The sequence below is a fragment of the Stegostoma tigrinum genome, chromosome 22 (assembly GCF_030684315.1).
Source record: "Stegostoma tigrinum isolate sSteTig4 chromosome 22, sSteTig4.hap1, whole genome shotgun sequence".
In the NCBI taxonomy this organism is placed as follows: Eukaryota; Metazoa; Chordata; class Chondrichthyes; order Orectolobiformes; family Stegostomatidae; genus Stegostoma; species Stegostoma tigrinum.
In genome coordinates this window covers 16,070,304-16,094,110 of record NC_081375.1, presented here as the reverse complement: position 1 = coordinate 16,094,110, position 23,807 = coordinate 16,070,304, and the positions used below count along the sequence as shown (strand labels likewise).

Here is a 23,807-nt window from a genome sequence, read left to right as displayed (position 1 = left end):
TGTATCATCTTAATCCCAGCCACAGACACATTTACACAACACAAAAGGAAAATCTCTGCACAGGTGATGATTTTAAGACAAAACAAAGGGCCCATGAGGAGCTCCAACAGTTCATCCACATCACCAACACCTTCCACCCCAACCTCAAGTTCCCATGGACTAACTTTAACATCTCCCTCACCTTCCTGGACCTCTCTGTCTCTATCTCAGGCAACAATCTAGAAGCCGATATCCATTTCAAGCTCACCAACTCCCACAGCTACCTGGAATACACCTCCTCCCACCCACTTTCCTGCAAAAATTCCATCCCCTTTTCCCAATTCCTTCGCCTCCGCCTCATCTGCTCCCGGGATGAGGCATTCCACTCCTATGCATCTCAGATGTCCTTGTTTTTCAAGGACCGCAACTTCCCCTTCACTGTAGTGGTCGAGAACACCCTCAACCGTGTCTCCCGCATTTTCCGCAACTCATCCCTCACACCCCGTCCCCGCAATAACCACCAAAAGAGAATCCCCCTCTATCCTCATGTACAACCCCACCAACCTCTGGATCCAACGCATCATCCTCTACCACTTACGTCATCTACAATCTGACCTCACCACCAAAGATATTTTTCCCTCCCCATCCTTGCCTGCTTTCCGGAGGGACCACTCTCTCCATGGCTCCCTTGTCCGCCCCACACTCCCCTCCAAACCTACCACACCCGGCACTTTCCTCTGTGACCGCAGGAAGTGCTATACGTGCCCCCATACCTCCTCCCTCACCCCCATCTCAGGCCCCAAGAAGACTTTCCACATCAAGCAGATGTTCACCTGCACATCTGCCAATGTGGTATACTGCATCCACTGTTCCTGTTGTGGCTTCCTCCACATTGGGGAAACCAAGCAGAGGCTTGGGGACCGCTTTGCAGAACACCTATGCTTGATGCGCAATAAGCAATTGCACCTCTCAGTCACAAACCATTTCAACTCCCCCTCCCATTCTCAGACGACATGTCCATCCTGGCCTCCTGCGGTGCCGCAATAATGCCACCCGAATGTTGCAGGAACAGCAACTCATAGTCTGCTTGGGAACCCTGCAGCCGAATGGTATTAATGTGGATTTCACAAGCTTCAAAATGTCCCCTCCCCCTACTGCATCCCAAAACCAGCCCAGATCGTCCTCCCTAACCTGCTCTTCCCCTCACCTATCCCCTCCTCCCACCACAAGCCGCACCCCCATTTCCTTCCTACTAACCTCATCCTGCCGCCTTGACCTGTCCGTCCTCCCTGGACTGACTTTCCCCTCCCTACCTCCCCACCTACACTCATGTCTACTGGCTCCATCCCCACCTCTTTAACTTGTCTGTCTCCTCGCCACCTATCTTCTCTATCCATCTTCGATCCCCATCCCCCTCTCTCTCTGTATTTATTTCAGAACCCTCTCCCCCTCCCCCGTTTCTGATGAAGGGTCTAGGCCCGAAATGTCAGCTTTTGTGCTCCTAAGATGCTGCTTGGCCTGTCGTGTTCATCCAGCTCTACACTTTGTTGTCTCGGAAAAAGAAACAACCACTGCGAGCCAAGGGGCTGGAAGCAGAGGATAGAGGTGATGGCTTCACACATGCACTTGATTTCCTTTTGGCAATGCTGAATTGCAGACAACTGCAGATCAGTTGTAAATGACCAGCTCTGAACCCAAATAACTTGGATTTGAGTTTCTGGGGATTGGCTGCTGCCAACTTCTCGGAGCCATTTTGTAAGATTCCTTTAGAACATTTTAAAGGCTGATTGGCTATCTTTACCAGACATATAACATCATAAGTACACCTTCACCCCACTCCGTTTTGCTTGAACTTTTTTTAATTCACTTGTGACTGTAGGCATCGCTGGCTGGCCAGCATTTATTGCCATTCTGAGTCCATAAGACATAGGAGTGAAAGTAAGGCTTTTCGGCCCATCAAGTCCACTCCGCCATTTAATCATGGCTGATGGGCATTTCAACTCCACTTACCCGAACTCTCCCCGTAGCCCTTAATTCCTTGCGAGATTAAGAATTTATCAGTCTCTGCCTTGAAGACATTTAACGTCCCGGCCTCCACTGCGCTCCATGGCAGTGTATTCCACAGGCCCACCACTCTCTGGCTGACGAAATGTCTCCTCATTTCTGTTCTAAATTGACCCCCTCTAATTCTAAGACGGTGCCCACAGGTCCTAGTCACCCCGCCTAACAGAAACACCCTTCCAGTGTCCACCCTTTCTAAGCCATGCATTTGCCTGTAAGTTTCTATTAGAGCCCCCCTCAATCTTCTAAACTCTAATGAATACAATCCCAGGATCCTCAGCCTTCATCGTATGTTAAGCCTACCATTCCAGGGATCATCCGTCTGAATCTCTGCTGGACACGCTCCAGTGCCAGTATGTCGTTCCTGAGGTGTGGGGCCCAAAATTGGACACAGTATTCTAAATGAATCATCCTTGAGAAGGTGTTGGAGAGCTGCCATCTTGAATCGCTGCAGTCTGTGTGCTGTAGGTAGACCCAAACTGCTATTAGCGAGGAAGTTCCAGGATTTTGACCCGGCAGTGGTGAAGGAATGGTGATATATTTCCAGCTCAAGTGGTGAGTGGCTTGGAGGGGAACTTGCAGTTGGTGGTCTACCCGTTTTTCGGCTGCCCTTGTATTTCTAGGGCAGGGGTGGTCATGGCTTTAGAAGGTGCTGTTTGAGGATCTTTGATCAATTTCTGCAGTATATCTTTTAGATAGCACACACTGTTACTACTCAGCTTTGGTATCGGAGGGAATGAATGTTTGTGGGCATGGTGCCAATCAGATCTGAATCAAGTTCTATATCTTCTGCCTGTTCCAAGTCTGGATGACATTAAAATGTTTAGCCAATGTCTTCATATCCCTTTTCTCACAGTAAGTTCCACGTGGTTAGTTAATGCTTTGGGTTTCAATTACTGCGGAGTCTATCGTTTGCCAGGTTGAATCCTCCTGCTCAATGAAGCCTTTCCTTTTAAAGCCAACCATTTTGTTTTCTAATCTTATCACAAAAACTCTGATGCTATAATCCTATTGTTTTAAAAAGAACAATTTTAACTATTAGACTTTCACTTTAGCTTCTTATTCCTGCTTTTAATGTCAGATTCAGATCATTATAGTCCAATTTTTTTGAATCAAACTGTTTGCTGTGAATTTAAAGCAGCCTTAATTCGTCATGTTAAGTAAACAAGATTATGCATTCACACATTCACCCTGAAAAACATGATCATTTGCCCACCTAGACACACAGCATCAAATATATGTGCAGGAGAACAGTGCACTTTTACAAGTAGTAAACAAAGACCAGTGTGTAGATCACATGTTTGGTTTATTGTTGAAACAAAATATCATTTTGGGCAGTTCTAGGCCACATTTTCAGCCTGAAAGTGTAGTTTAGGTGAGTTCAATAACTGAAGTCAGAAATCAAGATTGTTGCAGGATTTTTCAAAGTATAGATGTTCAACTGGCTGCCAGGACAACCCCTTGTAGTATTTTTTTTCCAGGAGGTCAGTTTTTTTATGGTTGGATTTGGGATAGGAATCATCAGGCTAGAAGACTTATAAAATGTATATGCTTCCAGTGATATTAAAAAGCGTTACTAGGAGATGGTAAGGACTGCAAATGCCGGAAGTCAGACTCAATAAAATGCGGAGCTGGAGGAGTATGAGGAGCAGGAAAATCGACACTTTGGAGTGGGACCCTTCAGCAGGAGTGTGGAGGGACAATGGAGATCAGAAATAAATAGAGGGAAGGGTTGGGACTGGCAGATGGTACATGGGAAAGTGATAGGTAGATACAGGTAGGGGTTTAGAGAATTTGGTCAATGGGAAGGGAAGGGTGGACATGTGAGAAGGAACATGGACAGATTGTATCAGGTCAAGGAGCAAGGTTGAGGGGGAGGGCTGGACATCGGATGAGGCATGAGTTTTTGAAGCTGGTGAATCTTATGTTTAGGCTATTGGGCTATAAGCTCCCAAGGCGGAATATAAGGTATTGCTGCTCCAGTTTACATGTGGCCTCATTGTGACAGTGGAGGAGACCCATGGTGGACATGTCACCAAGGGAATGGGAGGGGTAGTTGAAATGGATGGCAATTGGAAGGTGGTGTTGATTGGAGCATACAGAGCACAAATGCTCTGCGGATTGGTCACCAAGTCTGAGCTTGATCGCTCTGATGTAGAGGAGACCATATTGGGAGCAACAAATGCAGTAGACCAGGTTAGTAAGCATACAGGTCGGATTTGGAATGACTGTTTGGGACCCTGGATGGAGGTGGGAGGGGAGGTGTAGGAGCAGGATTAGCACTTCCTGCTGTTGCAGAAAAAGGTGCTGGGTGTGATGATGTCTGTGAGGAGTGTGGAGCAGACGAGGGAATCCTGGAGTGAACGGTCCCTTTGGAAAGCAGACGGGGTGGGGAAGGAAATATCTCTGGTGGTGGGGTCTGATTGCAGATGGTGAAAATGATGGAGGATGATGCATCGAATTTGGAGATTGGTGGGATGGTATGTGAGGATCTGGGAATTCTATCCTTATTGTTGCTGGGGGAGGGGTTTTGAGGGCAGAAATGCAGGAGATGTGTTCAAGGGCAATAGGAATCATTGGAGAGGGAATTTACAGCTCTTGAAGTAGGAGGACATTGGGGATGTCTGGAAGTGGAACATTTCATTCCAGAAGCAAATGCAATGGAGGTGGAGGAATTGGGAGTATGGGATTGCATTTTCCCAAGATGGTGGATGGGAGGAGGTCTAGTCAAGATAACTATTGGAGATGGTGGGTTTGAAATAGATGTTGGTGTTGAGTTGATTGCCGAAGAGGTCCAGGAAGGGAAGGGAGACGTCGGAGATGGCCCAGATGAATTTGAGGTTGGGATAAAAAGTGTAGGTGAAGTGGATGAACTGTTTGAGCATGAGGCAACACCTATGCAGAAATCAATGTAGCGGGGGAAGAGGTGAGCAATAGTGCCAGTATAACTGCAGAAGAGGGACTGTACATGTGTCCTACAAAGAGGCAAGCGCAGCTGAGACCTATGTGGTTGCCTGTTACCACACCTTCAGTTTGTAGGAAGTGGGAAGAGGCAAAGGAAAAGCTGTTGAGGGTGAGAATAAGTTTTGTCAAGCAGATGAGAGTGTTGTTTGAGGGGGACTGATTGGTCCTGCAGTATAGGAAGAAACAGATGGCTGTTAGACAATCCTCAAGGGGGAATGCAGGTGCAGAGAGACTGCATGTCCGCAGTGAAGATGAGGTGTTGGGGGCTGGAAAATTGAAAATCTTGGAGAAGATGGAGGGTGTCCCAAATGTAGGTGAGGAGTTCCTAGACCGGTGGTGGCGGGGTTTGGGGGGGTGGGGGGGTGGAGGAGCAGTAGGTGGATAAATGGAGTTGAGGTAGGTGGAGATGAGTTCAGTGGGGCAGGAGCATGCAGAAAGAATGGGTTGACCAGGGCAGTCAGGTTTGTGGATTTTGGTCAGGAGATAGAAATGGGTGGTGCGGCGTTGGGGAACTATCAGCTTAGAGACTGTAAACGGGAGATCTCCTGAGGTGATGAGGTTATTGATGGTCAGGGAGATGATGGTTTGGTGATCAGGGATGGGGTCATAATCGAGGAGACAGTAGAAGGACATATCAGAGAGTCACCACATACAGCCTCCCATGTGATTATTCCCCAACCCCGCATCACCTGTTTCTATCTTCTACCCAAAATCCACAAACGTCAATGCCCTAATCGACACATTGTCTCTGCCTGCTGCTATCTCACTGAAAAATCTCCAACTCCCATCAGAACATCGATCGCCTTAATCTCTCCACCTGTCTCACCTATTGCAACTTCTCTGAACAGAACATGAAACCCTCTGCTTACTTCACTCCAACCCAACCACACCATTAAACACTCTGACAAGGGGGAGGGGTGTGCGGTACAATGGTAGTATAGCATACTGACCTCTGCATTGCTGACGCCAGATGCAAACTCTGTGACACCATGAGGAGGCCCTCTGTTTCTTCCTTTCCTGTGGGCCCAACTGGTCCTCTTCCATGGACACACTCATCTGCTTGATGGAATTTATCCCCACCCTTAACAACTTTTCCTTTAACTCAACCCACTTCTTCCAAACTAAAGGGGTACGTTGGGCCCCACATGGGTCCGAGCTATGCCTGCCTCTTTGTTGGATGTGTGGAACAGTCCCTTTTCTGCAGTTACACTGGCACCATCCTGCACCACATCCTCCGCTACATGATTGACTATATAGGTGCTGCCGCATGCTTCCATGATGAACTCGAACAGTTCATCCACTTAACCAACACCTTTTTGCCCTCACTTCAAATTCACCTGGACCATCTTCGATACCTCCCTCTGCTTCCTGGGTGTCCCTGTTTCCACCTCTGGCAGCCAACTCAGCACTGACATCCATTTCAAATCTCTGGACTCCCGTAGCTACCTTGACTTCACCTCCTCACACTCACCCTCTTGGGAAAATGCAATCCCATACTCCCAATTCCTCCGCCTCCACCGCATCTGCTCCTGGGATGAGGTGTACCTCTCCCAGACATCGCCTATGTGCTCCTAATTCAAGGGCCATACTTCCCTTCTCCTGTGATTCATAATGCCCTCAACTGCATCTCCTGCATTTCCTGCCCTTAACTTCTGCTCTTAAACTCCCTAGCCCGAGCAACAATAAGAATAGAGTCCCCCGGTCCTCACAGACCTCCCTGCCAATCTCCAAATCCAACACATCATCCACCACCATTTTCACCATCAGCAATCAGACCCTACCACCAAAGTGGTATTTTCTTCCCCACCCCATCTGCTTTCCATAGGGACCGCTCACTCCACGACTCTTTCATCTGCTCCACACTCACCAGCAACCCTTCCACCACACCCTCCACCCTTCCCTGTGGCTGTAGGAAGTGCGACACCTCCCCTCCCACCTCCATCCAAGGTCCCAAACCATCATTCCAAATCTGACAGGGATTCATCTGTATGTCTTCTAATCTGGTCTACTGCATCCATTGTTCCCGATGTGGTCTCCTCTACACTGGAGAGACCAAACGCAGACTCAGTGACCATAGCATAGCATCTGTGCTTCGTACACTCCAATCAACACCACCTTGTGGTTGCTAGCCATTTCAATCCCTCCTCCCATTCCCTTGGCGAAATGTACACCCTGGGCCGCCTCCACCATCACAATGAGGCCACACTTAAACTGGAGCAACAACACCTTATATTCCACCTCGGAAACTTATAGCCCAATGACCTCAACATAGAACTCACCAACTTCAAAATCTCCCCACCTCCAGCCTCATCCCATGTCTTGCCCTCCCTCTCATCACCCCGTCTTGTCCTGATACAACCTGTCCATCTTCCTTCTCACTTATCTGCCCCAGCCTTCCCATTGACCAATCTCCACAAACCCCTACCTGCATCCACCTATAACCATCCCACCTGCCTTCCCCCAGCCCCACTCTCCACCTTCTGTTTTTTCTGAGCTTCCTTCCCTCTCCCCAGTCCTGATGAAGGTCCTGTATAAATGTTAGAGTAGCCTCCCTTGCAGCTAGTAAAGTAATCTCGAAAATTATCTCAGCTCTTTTGACAAAATGTCTGTCGACGTGTAGACAAACCAAGCAAAAGCTGAATTTCTGCAGGGTGCTACATTTCAAAGTGTTTCAAAACCAACATAAAGGCAGCAGGTGCAGAAGGTAACTGTGGAATTTAAAAATCTGCTTAAGACCTGCATTTTGCTAATCAGCTGTGTTCCTTTTCTATTCATTCATGGGATGTAATCTTGGCTGACTACATTGCATTTGTTACCAACTCTAGTTGTTCTAGAGAAGGTGGTGGTGGTGATGGTGGCCTTCTTGAACCACTGCAGTCCATTTTGTGTAAATACACCCAAAATGTTATTCAGGAGGGAACGCAGGATTTCCACTCAGTGACACACAGGGAACTGCAGTATATACCCAAGAGAGGATGGCGTGGAGCATGTAAGAAAACTTGCAGGGGATGGTGTTTCCATGCATCTTTAGATGATAACTGGTGAACAGGATTTGGAGAGTCAGGAGGTGAGTTAGTTACTGCAAGATTTCTAACCTCTGACCTGCTTTTGCAGTCACGGTATTTGTATGGTTAGCCCTATTCAGTCTCTGGTCTATAGTAACCTTCAGGATGTTGATAGTGGGGGAATTCAGTGATGCTAATGCCATTGAATCAATAAACTTTCTTCATTTTGGCTGAGCACAAACCAGAGACTCCCATAAACTGACAGGAATATTTGACCTTTTCCAGGATACTTTGAAGATATCCCTGAAACATTTTTTTCTGGTGAAGGGTCTAGGCCCGAAATGTCAGCTTTTGTGCTCCTAAGATGCTGCTTGGCCTGCTTTGTTCATCCAGCTCCACACTTTGTTATCTCGGATTCTCCAGCATCTGCAGTTGCTATTATCATTGCCTTTGGAGCCAGGTGTGAGAACAATATGTTCTGCTCAGCAGCGCTGGTTTTATGTGATTATGACCCTAGTGTTGGCCATGTATGCTTGGGAGAGAATACTATGGTTGGATCATCTTTTAGGTGCCAGATTTGGTGGATCTTGCCAAGGCACCACTGATGATACACGTCCAGAGACTTGACATGCTGCTTCTGATTTCTATGTTCCTGAAGCATAATGGCGCATGAGGATTATTTGAGCTGATAAACCATTTCCTTAGTCTTGAGTTTGAAATCCTGGTCTAAAAATACTCTTTTCCTCATTTGGCAGAAGGCTGTGTTAAAATATGGAGGCAACAATATACTTCCCTATTCATGTCTGCATTCATAAGATGGAGGCTCCAAACTATAGAAAATGGCTCACATTTTTCAGGATATGCACTGTTAGGCTGAAAATACCCAACGGGTTCTTTAAGGTCCAATCAAAATTAATAAAAGATGACAAGTATGCTTCAATACATAGCAAACTTATTCACTTAATTTACTTCAAATACAAACTAATGAGTGAATCTATTAGCTTAAACAGCCTTATATACCTGCAAACTAATGAGTCTCACTGCCTTTCAACTCTGAGGACTGGTGACGGTGGTACTTTGAGCTCTATCTTAGATTCATGGCACTGGTCTCATGAACCTCAGTCTGATGGTGACAGTCCATGGAAGCCCCATGAGCTGGGAAGAGTCTCTAATATTAATATGATTCTGAATATAATATTAGGTGCCATCTTTGACTACTTTTCCTAACCATTCCTTTTTGCAAAAACAGATCCATATCTCTGTGTCTTTGCATAACAATCTGCTCCCAAACCCAGCCAAGGTTATTGCAGTTACCTTCCAGACAAAACAGGCTGTTTTTACATTTTTCTGAAGAAGGGTCTCAACCTGAAACATCAGCTTTCCTGCTTGGCCTGCTGTGTTCATCCAGCTCTACACCGTGTTATTTCTGTTTTTACACTGAACTGTTTTTCACATATATTCATTCAATTGATTATTGCTATGTCAAATTAATCCTTAGCAATTGTCAAATTATACTATATCATTACACCAACATTCTTTGTCACCTTCCTCACTACAATACTGTACCTTGCCTTTAGTAAATTACTAATAATGGAAATAATTTACAGAATGAACAGAAAACTATTCAACGAGCACCACCTTCAATCCAGAACTAAATCATTCAGAGTTTTTAAATTCAATTGGCTTTGAGTCACTGAATTTGGTTTTAAATTAATTAGCTGAATTCAAACTTGTTTTCACAACATCAACACAAGACTGTGATCAGAGATAATGGGAACTGCAGATACTGGACAATCCAAGGTAACAAAGTGTGGGGCTGGATGAACACAGCAGGCCAAGCAGCATCTTAGGAGCACAAAAACTAACGTTTCAGGCCTAGACCCTTCATCAGAAAAAGTTCTTTTCTGATGAAGGGTCCAGGCCCAAAACGTCAGCTTTTGTGCTCCTAAGATGCTGCTTGGCCTGCTGTGCTCATCCAGCCCCACGCTTTGTTACCAAAACAAGACTGTTGTTTTGCCTGCCACCTGTAAGGCTTTTTTGATACATCTGTTTCACTTTGAGACTCTCTGTACTGGCAACTTCAGCTGCTGCTTGCAGACAGAATTTTTTAAAAAGTGCACAAGTACAGACAAAGCACAAATCTCTTAAAGAAGCCACACATTCTAGCTTCCTGCCATCCACTTCACAATGACTCTATCCAACTTCGTTACACCTCCCCTCTGAAAAAGAAGTCATCATTATGAAAAGATGGCTTTTTTTTCTAAATCTTAACACTATTCCCACGAAATACATAGTTCAGTACTCAAAAGTTATACTTTCCATTCTACTTTGAAATCTCATAACTTTTCAGACTATGGGCAAAATTCTGGGAAGTGGGACTAATGTATGTTCAGGGTATTCTTTTTATCAGTGCAGACTCAAAGGTCTGAAAGGCCTTTCCTGTATGATGCTATGATAATTCTATGATTGTTGTGTGGATCCCAGTGTTATAGCTGCAATTGAACAGCTTTGCCAGGGGTGTGACGAGTTCTGGAGCACATGTCTTTAGTATGATTGCTGGAAAGCTCTCAGGACTCACGGCTTTTGCAGTATCAAATGCCTCCAACCATTCCTTGATATCATGTGGAGTGAATTGAATTGGCTGAAGACTGGTATCTCTGAGACTGGGAATGTCTGGAGAAGGCCAACTTGGATGATCCACTCAACTCTTTTGGCTGAAGATTGTTGCGAATGTTCCAGCCTTATCTTTTGTACTGATGTGCTGGGCTCCCCCATCATTGAGGTTGGGGATGTTTATGGAGTCTTCTCCTCTAGAGTGTTGTCTTAAAGGTCCACCACCATTAACGATTTCATGTGACAGAAATGTAGAGCTTAGATCTGATCCATTGGTTCTGGACTTGCATAGCTCTGTCTATCACTTCCTACTATGCGATTTGACATGCAAGTAGTTCTGTTTTGCTGCTCCACCAGGTTGACACCTCTAACAACACTCAAGAAACTTGACACCATCCAGGACTGTAGAATGGTTGATTGACACCATGTCCAAAATTATTCACTCCAACACCAGTGACTCTCAGTAGCAACATTGCACACCATCCATAAGATGCACTGGAGAAATTCACCAAGAATCCTCAGACAGTAGCTTTCAAACCCACTACCACTTCCATTTTGAATGACAAGGGTAGCCAATGCGTGGGAACGCAACTAATTCTAAGTTCACTTCAAAGTCACTTACCATCCTGGCTTGGAAATGTATTGCTGTGTCTTCCATAACATTCTAGAACTCTGGTCATAGCATTGTCAGCCAATCTACACTAAATGAACTGCCAAAGTTAAAGAAGGCAGCTCATCATCACCTTTTTAATGACAACAAAGAATGGCCAATAAATGCTAGCCCAGCCAGAGGTGTCCATATGTCATGCATGATTTTCCTTTCAGAAAATTCTCTGAAAGATGGACTTACCTAAACAACTCAATTTTTATAATACAGGGACAATTTTCTCATTATCATGCAGTTTAAAAAAAACATTCAATGTTTGTGGGCATGGCTGACAAGGCCAACATTTATTTCTCATCCCTATTTGCCCAGAGGGCAGTTAAATCTCAAACTCATTGGAGTCACATTTAGTCTAGATTAGGTAAGGATGGCAGATTTCATTCCTTAAATTGACTTCAGTAAATAGAGATAACAAGGTGTAGAGCTGGATGAACACAGCAGGCCAAGCAGCATCTTAGGAGCAGGAAAGCCGACGTTTCGGGCCTAGACCCTTCATCAGAAAATGATGAAGGGTCGAGGCCCAAAACGTCGGCTTTCCTGCTCCTAAGATGCTGCTTGGCCTGCTGTGTTCATCCAGCTCTACACCTTGTTATCTCAGATTCTCCAGCATCTGCAGTTCCTATTATCTCAACTTCGGTAAATAGATGGGTTAAACAATGGTTATGTGGATGCCAGTTGACTAGGCTTTTACTTTCATTAAAAAATTTGAATTCGCTTTTCACAATCTGCCAAAGCGTGATTTAAACAGGTGTAAATTAATGCAATTGCTTGAGGTGCTGGAATATTTATTTTTTTTCTTTTTTTCCATATAACACCTACACCATCTCTATTACTGAACTGAGCCCATAAAGAAAAGACGACTGTACAAGACCCACTGTTAAGATTCCGTCTTCGTGAAGAAACAAATTTGGTACTTCTGGGTGATGTGTCATTGAATATCTTCAATTCGATAAAACTACCTCAATTTGATCTATCAGCTTGCATATCAGTCTCAGAACATATATTTTTATTTGGTTAAAAATCAAAAGTTCATCCTATTTTGTGCTTTGTTCAGGTGCTATATTACATTAACACAGTCACTGCATCTGATTATGGGTGGTGCACCAGCAGGACCTGCAGGAACAGGAAAAACAGAGACAACCAAAGATTTAGGGAGAGCTTTAGGCATTATGGTGTATGTATTCAACTGCTCGGAACAAATGGACTACAAAGTAAGAAAAATACTCATTTACTTGCAATTTCATGGTTGAGTGCCTGTTTTCTCTGTGTGAAAATTTAGTCTCATCACACCTTCCTGCTTGATCTTAGACACTTCAGTTTTCTATAGACTCATAACTACAGAATCTCAAAAAAAGGTGAAAGTTGTGCTTCAAGAACTAGGGAAAAAATTTCTACTTTCTAACTGCTGTTTAAGTACTTATTATTCAAATTTGAAATCCACTTTTTATTTTCTTTCTGAACAGTGGAAACAATCTATCATGTTATTTGTTAACGAGGAAGTCACTAGTAAAAAGAAAACTTCTCAAGTCTCTCAAAAACCGCAGCTGTTCATGCCAAGTTAGACCCTGGAAAATCTATCCTGAAACATTCCAATTGCTTTTGTGCTTTCCTTCAAGAAATGACAAATGCACATGTATGGCCTATCTAAGGCCTTTCCGGTACAAAACCACAGAACCTATTTGCCATTTTAATCACTGAGCACACCCAAATCCCATTCCTCTTGTAATATATTTCAAATCCTCATTTTATATATTTCAGCTTTGGCTATTCTTATTTCTAAGACACATCTCATTGTTAAGTTTAAGACATTGTTTAAAAGTCAAGCATCACTGCAAATTTTGGTAGGTTAGGCATAGGTCAAAGCACATTTTCATAGTTGTTAATGATGTTCTATAATTCATGTTACAATACAAATTCAAAATTGCTTCCCCAGTTTCTCTGTTCAGATTGCTTCCCCAGTTTCTCTGTTCAGATTGTTTAAATGTATAGAATAAAATAAGTTACCCAGCACAGATTACATTGGTTGACCAATCATTAAATTGTTAGAAGTTAGCTTTTAGTTTTATTTTATGCATTCAGAACTCCAAATATTTCTAAGTTTCTGGGCAGCTTTCTTTTAATTTCATTAATTATTATCTTTGCTGTAATTCTATTAAGTAATTTTTGAAAATCTATATAATTCTTATCAAATGTGTTTCCCTTGCTACGTTAATTGTTCAGTGTTTGAGAAGATTAATGAAACATGACCTGCAGTTTAGAAATCTCAGTTGAGCAATCCAGAATAATTCCTTTTTGTTCCAGTTTAGTGCTTCACAAAATGTTCTTATTGTGAGTCCATTTTGATGCTCAAAAGTTGCTGAAATTCCAAACCTGTAAGAGTAGTTGGGAAAGAAAAGTTGTTTTATCCACAGAACTTATAAGTTAAAATTATTGTCTTTCCCATTACTATTTTATGGTAGGATTCAGGCCGACAAAGTTCTGTAGTTACGTTAAAATCACTATTAAAAAATACTGTGAGATTTTAAGAGTCCCTGCAGCTGCTGCTTCTCCATTCACGGGATGTCATATTTGCTGACTGGGTGAGCAATTGTAACTCATAGGCATCACTGGTTGCCATTGAGAAGGTGATGGTGAGCTGCTTATTTATGAGTGATAAGGATGACTCAATGGGCAGGAACATGCCAGATTAAATACAATATAGAGATAATGCAGTTTAGCAAGAACTGTAGAGGAGCTGAATATTATATAAATGGAGAAAGTCTGCAGAAAGCTTCAGCACAAATGCATTTGACAGTCCTCATGCATAAATCACGAAAAGCTAATATGCAAGTTCAGCAGGAATCAAAGGAAAACAGATAGATTATTGGCCTTTATTTCAAAGGAATGGAAAATAAAAGTGGAGAAGTCTTTTTAAAGCTTTCCAAAATGCTAGACATTAGTCAGAACACAGATGGAACATTGTAGATAGTTTTAGGCCACTTATCTGAGGAAAGGTATATTGGCATTGAAGGTAATTCAGAGGAAGTTCACTTTGATGATTTGAGTTTATGAGGGATTATCATATGAGGAAAAGTTGTGTTGACTGGGCCTGCATGCATGTGGAGAGTAGAAGAATGAAATATAGAAGATTCTAAGGGAACCTGAGAAAGCACTGTGTGAAGCTGGATGAACGCAGCAGGCCAAGCAGCATCAGAGGAGCAGGAAAGTTTGACATTTTGGTTCGGGACCTTTCTTCAGAAATGGGGGAGGGGAATGGATTCTGAAATAAATAGGGAGACAGGGGAGGCAGATAGAAGACGGATAAAGGAGAAGATAGGGTGACAGGAGACAGACAGATCAAAGAGGCAGAGTTAGAGCCAGGGAAGGTGAATGTAGGTGGGGAGTTAGGGAGGGGATAGGTCAGTCCAGGGAGGACGGACAGGTCAAGGGGGCGGGATGAGATGGGGGTGGGGCTTGAGGTGGGAGGAATGGTTAGGGAGGTGCGAACTAGCTGGGCTGGTTTTGGCATGTGGTTAGGGGAGGGGAGATTTTGAAGCTTGTGAAGTCCATATTGATACCCTTGGGCTGCAGGGTTCCCAAGCGAAATATGAGATGCTACTGAAGAAATTTGCTGTCAACAGCCATCTTTGAGGTGAGGTAAACATTTCTGGCCTGCAATTATTTGGGAACCTTGACTCATTCAATCCTACTGTCAAAGACTATGCCTGGTATGTGGAAAGAATACATTTTTTTTCTGGGAAAATTGCACTGAAATGCAACGAGTAATTCTCCTGTCAGCTGTGGACCTGCAGCTTTTTTGGTTATTAGGAGCCTAGCTGCCCTGAGGCACCAGATACTAAGACCTTTCAGCAGTTGACAGATTTAGTTAAGGAGTATTACGACACCAGGCCTACACTATTGGTTTTACTGGGCAATTTGAGAACCAAGGGAAACCGTAATTGGGATTTTTGTCCAGATTAAGACAACTGGCCGAGGCATATGAGTTGCAGAGTATTCTGATGGAACTGGACATTATGCCCCTTAAAATTAAATTTAACAGACCATATGTGCTTCAATTTGTTTAATAACATTAGGGCAATGCTGTGCATATCTCTTTGTTTTAATGCCTATTGCTTATAAAAAATGAAGTATGACGAATTTAAATGAATGAAACTAAAATAAGATTAAACTTTATTATAATTGGAAGTTAAATAATTTGGATTTTAACAGAAATTTTGAATAAGTGCATATTTGCATTTTTATTATTTATCATTTGTTCCTTAAGAACAATACCTATGTTTTTATCTTTCAAAGTGTGTTAACAGTTATAGAGATGATCTTTCTTCACCATATAGTCCTGCGGGAATATCTACAAGGGTTTGGCGCAAAGTGGAGCCTGGGGCTGTTTTGATGAATTCAACAGGATCTCCGTTGAAGTTTTGTCAGTGATTGCTGTGCAGGTAGATTTTAAAATTTTTAATCATGCCTTCTCTATTCAAGAATAGTAACAATGTTTTTTGTTCAAATTCTACAATTTAATGGAAATCTACTCTAATTCATGGAAAATCACTGTCACACATGGTTTGGCACTAAATCCATAATTCAATTCTCTGCTCAGAGGTGGCCTGGAATGTGGAGTTGGGGTGGGCGTGTTCTGTTAATTGAGTGGGCAGATGCACGGTGAAGATGCTGTCGCCAATTAAGTCCCAGGCGAGAATGTACAAAGTGGCTTTTCTAACCAGAGTCAGTTGGGCCCTCACAGGACACAAAGGGATCATTTAAGGGCCTCATCACATCCTGTAAGTTTCACATCCTAGTAGGAGAGTAGAACCCGTATACATGTTGCAGGTCATATCCATCAGGCAGTATTGGAAACCTTCAAAGGGGAAAACTAAATGCTTAAAAAAAGTAACACCAAATTCCGACCTGAGGCTCTTGGGGAGTAACTTGCATCTTTCTTAGTTAGCAGCACAACCATGTTATTTTAACCCAATTTATGGCAATCAAAATTAGAAAATCAACTTTCTTTATGCAGGCCTGATTAATTTAAGCAGATATCTGCACAAAATTTAACAATGCCTGATGAGTCAAATTATCAGCTGGATCATTGTACTGTCATTTGCTTGTATCACTCTTCAGTGACTACAACTTCCGTAGACCTATACTTCTGCCAGAACTTCTTTGACTTTAGGAGGGAAAGAAATTAGAAATATGCTAACATCACTGAATGAATTTCACAGATTTTAGATAAGCTCAGATGCAAAGGAACAGATGTAATAATTTTGTTTAGGATTTATGATCACTTAGAAAGACACAGTTTGATTTGTGATAGTCAGCATGGATTTGAGGAGTAGATCTTACAAACCTTACTGAATTCTTTGAAGTGGTGACCAAACACCTGGATGAAGGTAGAGCAGTAGATGTGGTATACATGGATTTAGGTAAGGCATTTGATAGGGTTCCTCATGGTAGGCTCATGCAGAAGATAAGGAGGCATGGGATATGGGGAATTGTGGCAGATTGGATTCAGAATTGGCTGACCCTTAGAAGACAAAAGGTGGTAGTGGGTGGAAAATATTCAACACGGTGCTCAGTTACAAATGGTGCACCGCAAGGATCAGTTCTGGATCCTCTTCTTTTTGTGACTTTAATAAATGATTTGGATGAAGGAGTTGAAGGGTGGATTAATAAGTTTGTAGACGATGCTAGGGTGGGTCGAGTTATAGATACTGCGGAGGGCTGTTCTAGGTTACAAAGGGACATTGATAGGATGCAGAGCTGGGCTGAGAAGTGGCGGATGGAGTTTAACCCTAAAAAGTGTGAGGTGATTCATTTTGGAAGGACAAATTAGAAAGCAGAATACAGGGTTAAAGGAAAGATTCTTGACAGTGTGGAGAAGCAGGGGGATCTTGGGGTCCATGCCCACAATTCCCTGAAAGCTGCCACCCAAGTGAATAGACTTGTTAAGAAGGCATGTGGTATGATAGCTTTCATCAATGGAGGGATTGAGTTCAAGAGCCGTGAACTTATGCTCTAGCTATACAAAAGCCTGGTTGGCCATGTCCGGAGTATTGTGTCCAGTTTTGGTCACGTCATTACAAGAAAGATGTGAAAGCATTGGAAAAGGTGCAGAGGAGATTTACCAGGATGTTGCCTAGAATGGAGAGGAGGCCTTAAGAGGAAAGGTTGAGAGATCTTGGGCTTTTCTCTTGAAAATGATAAGGGTGAGAAGTGACTTAATAGAGATGTACAAAATGATCAGAGGTATAGATAGAGTGGACAGCCATAGACATTTGCCTAGGGTGGAGGTAGCTATTATGAAGGAGCATAGTTTTTAAAGTGAGTGGAGGGGAGACATCAGAGGTAGGTTCTTTACTCAGAGAGTGGTCAGGATGTGGAATGTATTGCCAGAGAGGGTAGTGGAGTCGGCCTCATTACGGGCATTTAAGCAACTATTAGATAGGCATATGTTAGGCATATAAGGTAGGGGTCGAGGTCAGATAGACCTTAGGATTAGGGTAAAAATTCGGCACAACATCATGGGCTGAAGAGCCTGTACTGTACTATACTGTTCTATGTTCTATCACTCAGTTAACTTTGAGAACTACATCAAGGTTTGTTGGACCTGATCCCAAGGACTCTACACTGAGATGAATCGAGATGGAGGCCGAGATTCCTTTAGAGTGCAATAGATGTAACCTCTTAGTGTAAATATGCAAAGTTTGTCTTGAAAATCCACAAACTTTTATTGCCAGCATAAGTACAAGGTTTAGACTGATTGGGAGCCTCTGTTTTTGGCAACTCAAAGCAGAATTTGAGGATCCATTTCAGGATCACCGTTCCAGATTATGAGGGTGGGGCAATTGGTGTGCAGTGCAGATCAGTCTCTGATTACTTCTAACATTTCAAATTGCCTCTATGTCCCATTGTAAGCTACTTCCAATCATAAAATGCTTACACCTTACTCGAATCGAGCTAGGAACCAATCCTGAAACTCCTAAGTAAATTTGAATTTCACTTGCTAGAGGATCAGGTTACCTTCTTCCATCCATCATATCAGCTCAATAGCAATGGAATTTAAACTGGGGTTAAGAAAATACAGCCATGAGAATAAGCTATTTTGTCCAATGCACCCATTCTGCTATTCCACAAGATTCTGGTTGATTTACAATGCAATTCCATACACCCAACATTCCCCATATTTCTTGCTACCTTTTGCCAACAAAAGTCTATAAATTGAAAGTTTTAATGAACAAGTAACTTGTATCAATTTATAATTTGCAGAAGAGAATTCCAAACATCTCATCTTTTGTGGGAGATTTTACACAGCCCAAACAGCCCAAACCCACCATGTGGAGTGACTGAATGAGGCAGGAACTGAAGTTTTGGTGATATGGTGGAAGGGTAGTTGGTGAGCATAACACGGGCCTGGGATCTCCTGCCATTTTTACTTCTAAGCTTAACTTTGTCTGACTATAATATCAAATACTTGACAAATGAAGTGAAAAGAATTTGTACCAAATCACTCTACTTAGCAGCACGCGATAAAAAAAAGAAAAACACTTACCTTATCAACTCAGCAAAGTCTTTTGCTTTGGTCAAAGGAGGAGGATGGGTGGGAGACGCTACACGTGTAGTTTCTTGGGTTTAGCCACTGCCCAGATATATCAGTTCACTCACGTTCAGCGAGCACAATTTGACCTCTCCCATTCAGCCCTGCTGCTGAAATGAAGAACTTATCTTCTGGCAGGCCCCGGTCCTCGCTCTCACTGTTCCCGCTGCTGCTACGGCAAAAAATAGGGGTAGAGTGAATTCAATTGGTTGAAAACTGGCAACTGCAATGCTCGGAACCTCAGTAAAATGCCAAGAGGAATCACTGACTCGGCAATTCTGGTTGAAGAAGGATGAAATTGTGTCAGCCTTGTCTTTTGCATTGATGTGCCAAGCTCCCCTATCATTGAGGATGGAGATTTTCTCAAAGCAGATACCTCCTGTTAGTCGTTTAATTGTTCATCATCAGTCACAACTGAATGTGGTAGGACTGCAAAACTTTGATCTGATCCATTGGTTGTGGAATCACTTAGCCTTGTCTATTACATGCTGGATCTGCTGTTTAACATGCAAGTAGTCCTGTGTAATAGCTTCACCAGCTTGACATTTCATCTTTTTAGTTACGCCTGGTGATGCTCCTGGCTTTCATCTCATACTCTTCATTGAGCATGTAAAAAGAAAAATAATTTAAAAGATGATACAACGTTTGACATAAGCTACTTTTCAGGCCGTTAACTTTTCATCAAGGTCATCAACCTCAAATGTTAACTTGGTTTTCTGGATGTTGCTTGCTGAACATTTCCAGTTTTTTTTCCTGGTGTTATTTTAGATTTATAACTTGTACAGTATTTTGCTTTTGTGTTAAAGTAGGTGGTTTTTTCAGGTGAAATGTATCCAGGATGCAATACGTGACAAGAAAAAACAATTTAATTTTCTGGGAGAAAATATTGTCCTTATCCCTACAGTTGGTATTTTCATCACAATGAACCCAGGCTACGCAGGACGGACAGAACTTCCAGAAAATCTGAAGGCATTATTCCGGTACTGTAACTGATTATTTAGTTTTAATATGGTTCTGTAGATTTGCTGTGTGTGTGTGTGTGTGTGTGTGTGTGTGTGTGTGTGTGTGTGTGTGTGTGTGTGTGTGTGTGTGTGTGTGTGTGTGTGTGTGTGTGTGTGTGTGTGTGTGTGTGTGTGTGTGTGTGTGTTACATATGTAAAATATATTGAAACCAGAATGTAGTCTATCAAAAATGATAGTTGCTGTAGAATTTCCAAATTCATTTTTTCTACCACTGTGCTCCATGATGTTTTAATAGAACATTGACGTTTTAGCCTAAATAAATGAGGTATTGAGCTTCATTGACGTACTACGATATTGTGCTGTATTGTCCTCTTCCTCTCAGGAAGTTTTATAGTTTAGATTAGGTTCCCTACAGTGTGGGAACAGGCCCTTTGGCCCAACAAGTCCATACCACCCCTTGAAGCATCCCACCCAGACACATCCCTCTATAACCCACACACCCCTGAACACTATGGGCAATTTTAGCATGGCCAATCCATCTAGCCTGCACATCTTTGGACTGTGGGAGGAAACCAGAGCACCCAGAGGAAACCCATGCAGACACGGGGAGAAGTGTAAACTCTGCACAGACAGTTACCCGAGGCTGGAATCGAACCCAGGTTCCTGGTGCTGTGAGGCTGCAGTGCTAACCACTGAGCCACCATGCCGCATAGTTTGCACCATAAAGTTTTAAACAAAATAATAGACTGAAAGCCACATCATGAATATTAAAACTACTATGAAACTGACATTTGATTCATTCCTATCTTCCATACAATTAACATTATTTAATTTCAAAGCCCCGGTCTCTGCCAAATGCCAGGGTTTGAACTTTGTATTTCGGGCAACACTGTGATGGAGTTTTATAGGTCCTTTCAAATTGGCTTCAGTGGCAGGAGAAGGTGCATAAAATCAGAATGGAGGTCAACAGACTGGGATCTGAGTGTCAGTAAGAACTGCTGATGCTGGAGTCTGAGATAACACAGTGTGGATCTGGAGGAATACATCAGGCCAGGCAGCATCAGAGGAGCAGGAAAGCTGACATTTCGTGTTGGGACCCTTCTTCAGAAATGGTGGAGGGGAAGAGAGCTCTGAATTAAATAGAGAGTGGGAGGGCGGTATAGCAGGTAGATAGTGGAGTCGATAAGGTGGAAGAGAAGATAGACAGGTCAAAGAGGCAGAGATGAAACTAGTAAAGGTGAGTGTAGGTATATAATGGTGGGGATTGGTCAGTGAGGTGGGAGGAGTGGATAGGTGGGCAGGTTAAGGAGGCAGGGATGAAGCAAGTAAAGGTGAGTGTAGGTAGGTAGTGGTCGACATTGGTCAGTGAAGTGGGAGGAGCGGATAGGTGGGAGGGAAGACAGAATCGTCAATGAGGCGGGGATGGGGTGGCTGGTCTTGGGATGAGGTTGAGGGTGGGGAGATTTGGAAGATCATAAAGTCCACATTGAGACCATTGGGTTGTATGCTATGGCGGAATTTGAGGTGCTGTTCCTCCTGTTTCTGGGTGCCATTATTGTGACATTGGTGGAAGCCCAAGGTGGACATCTCATCCAGGGAGTAGGAGGGGGAGTTGAAGTGGTTCATGACTGGGAGGTGTTGTTTGTCACAAACCGAACATAGGTCTTTAGAGATCTGACGTCTTAACGTTGTTTCCCATATCACTAACAACATCCAGCTTGGAGGGCAGACCTTGCATATCAATGCACTCAGCGTACAATTGAGGCAATTAACAGGCCTATTAACAACAATTTTATAATGAATTTAAATCTTTTTTAGCGGTGCCTGTGATTCACAAAGATCTAGATCCTTGACTTGTAAAAGGAAGCAAGTGGGAGCTGACTGCTGACTCTCTTCAGCAGCAATTGAGAGTACCAGCTTGATAATACAGAGAACAACATGAACAGCAATAAATGGAACCAGAGTTAAGGTTTAGGAGTGGGTATCATGCAAACATTTGAGGACATTGTTATCAGGGTAATGGCCCTCGAGGAATCGAAATGGATGAGAAATAGGTAGTTTCCATGTTCAAAGAAGGTCTCACATATGGTGAGAGGCAACCCACCATGGATTTAATGCAGAGACAACACAGTGTGGAGCTGAAGGCACCAGCAGTCCAGGAAGCATAAGAAGAGCAGGAAAGTTGATGTTTTGGGCCTGGACCTTCCAGCTCCACACTGTGTTATCTCTGACTTCGGCATCTGCAGTTCTTACTGTCTCTGAATGGATTTAATTCACAGATTTCAGGGCTCACTTTGATGAGAAACAGCAGAAGGGAGGGTTGGCTCAGACACAAGCAGCAGGAATTTTTAAACAACCGGAGGAAAACAGAAGACACTACCTTATGGTGGATGCACTGGAGAAGGGAACAGAACACCATGTGAACAGTATCCTTTTTAGAGATGAAACAATTCTCATAAGCATCTGAGGGTCACTCATCTAGAGAAGGGAACAGAACACCATGTGAACAGTATCCTTTTTAGAGATGAAACAATTCTCATAAGCATCTGAGGGTCACTCATCTAGAGAAGGGAACAGAACACCATGTGAACAGTATCCTTTTTAGAGATGAAACAATTCTCATAAGCATCTGAGGGTCACTCATCTGTAAATATCCATGTAGTGTTTCTGAAGACTACTTGTCCATCACATCTGTATGCCAGGCTACAGGGTGACCATGACCCTCTGGGAATTGTTGGGTAGCAAATACTAATTACATTGAAGGTTACAGTGACCCTAAACTTCTATGTTTTTGGATAATTCAAATGAACTACTGAACTCTTGTAGGATCTTGTAGTCTTCTATGCATTGATGCATCCAGATGTGCATTAGTGCTCTGGTAAAAACAATCATCAGGTTCAGAAACATTGTTGATTTCTGCAAGCTTGGGTTTGATCAATGGCACACATATGGCCAAAAAACTCCCACAGATAAGCCATCAACTTTTATCACCATGAAGGGATTCCACTTACACAGTGTATAGCTGATCTTTTTGATTTGATTTATTATTGTCATGTGTACTTAAGTGCAGTGAAACATTTTGTTTTGCGTGCAGTGAAGGTAGATCATAACATACAAAGATCATAGGTTAATTAACTTGTGCAAAGTAAACAAGTTATGGCTGCAAAGAAGGTGCACAAAAAGCAACGTCAACACTCAGTGTGAAATTTGAGAGGTCTGTTCAGAAGTCCAATAACAGTGGGGAAGAAGCTGTTCTTGAAACTGTTGGTATGTGTGTTTAAGCTTTTGCATCTAGCTCAGAAAGGATTATAACCAGGGTGGGACAGGTCTTTGATAGTTTTGACTATCTTTCTGAGGCAATAGAAAGCGTAGGTGAAATCAATGGATGAAAGGTTGGTTCACATGATGGACTGGGCTGTGTTCACAATTCTCTGTCGTTTCTTGCAGTTCAGGCTCTTATTTAAGTCCCAAATATGCCTTGTTCCACCCACAGGAAATAATACTCATTTATACAACTAGTCTGCAAATTATTAATTATGAGAGTCATTAAAATACTGATGCTAAAGTCATAGATTAGAACCTGACCAATTATGAAGTAAAAAAAAGACATTGTTATGCAAATTTATAATAGCACAATACACTGAACATCACTCAACAGAAGGACCTAGGGGTTAAGATACATTATTCTTTGAAGTTTGCATCACATATTGACAGGGTGATAAAGAAGGCATTTAGCACTTCACTGCCTTCATTGCTGAGACATTTGAGTATTGAGTTGGACATCAAATTGAGGTTTTATAAGACATTGGTGAGACCTCATCTGGATGACTGTGTGCACTTTTAGTGGCCTTGTTATCAGAAGGATGTTATTAAGCTGTAGAGGATTCAGAAGAGATTTACCAGGACCTTGCTGCAATGGAGGTTTTGAAATCTAAGCAGATGCTGGACAGGCTGGGACCTTTTTCACT

General features: G+C 42.8%; 1 protein-coding gene across 1 annotated transcript in view; it reads left to right on the top strand.

Annotated features, from left to right (window-relative positions):
- LOC125463872 (dynein axonemal heavy chain 17-like) overlaps positions 1 to 23,807 on the top strand; it is a 364,283-nt gene that overhangs the window by 113,158 nt on the left and 227,318 nt on the right. The window contains exons 19-21 of the mRNA XM_059653668.1: positions 12,341 to 12,497; positions 15,621 to 15,725; positions 19,700 to 19,857. Coding sequence (XP_059509651.1) covers positions 12,341 to 12,497; positions 15,621 to 15,725; positions 19,700 to 19,857 — 420 coding nt within the window. The remainder of the gene's footprint in view (positions 1 to 12,340; positions 12,498 to 15,620; positions 15,726 to 19,699; positions 19,858 to 23,807) is intronic.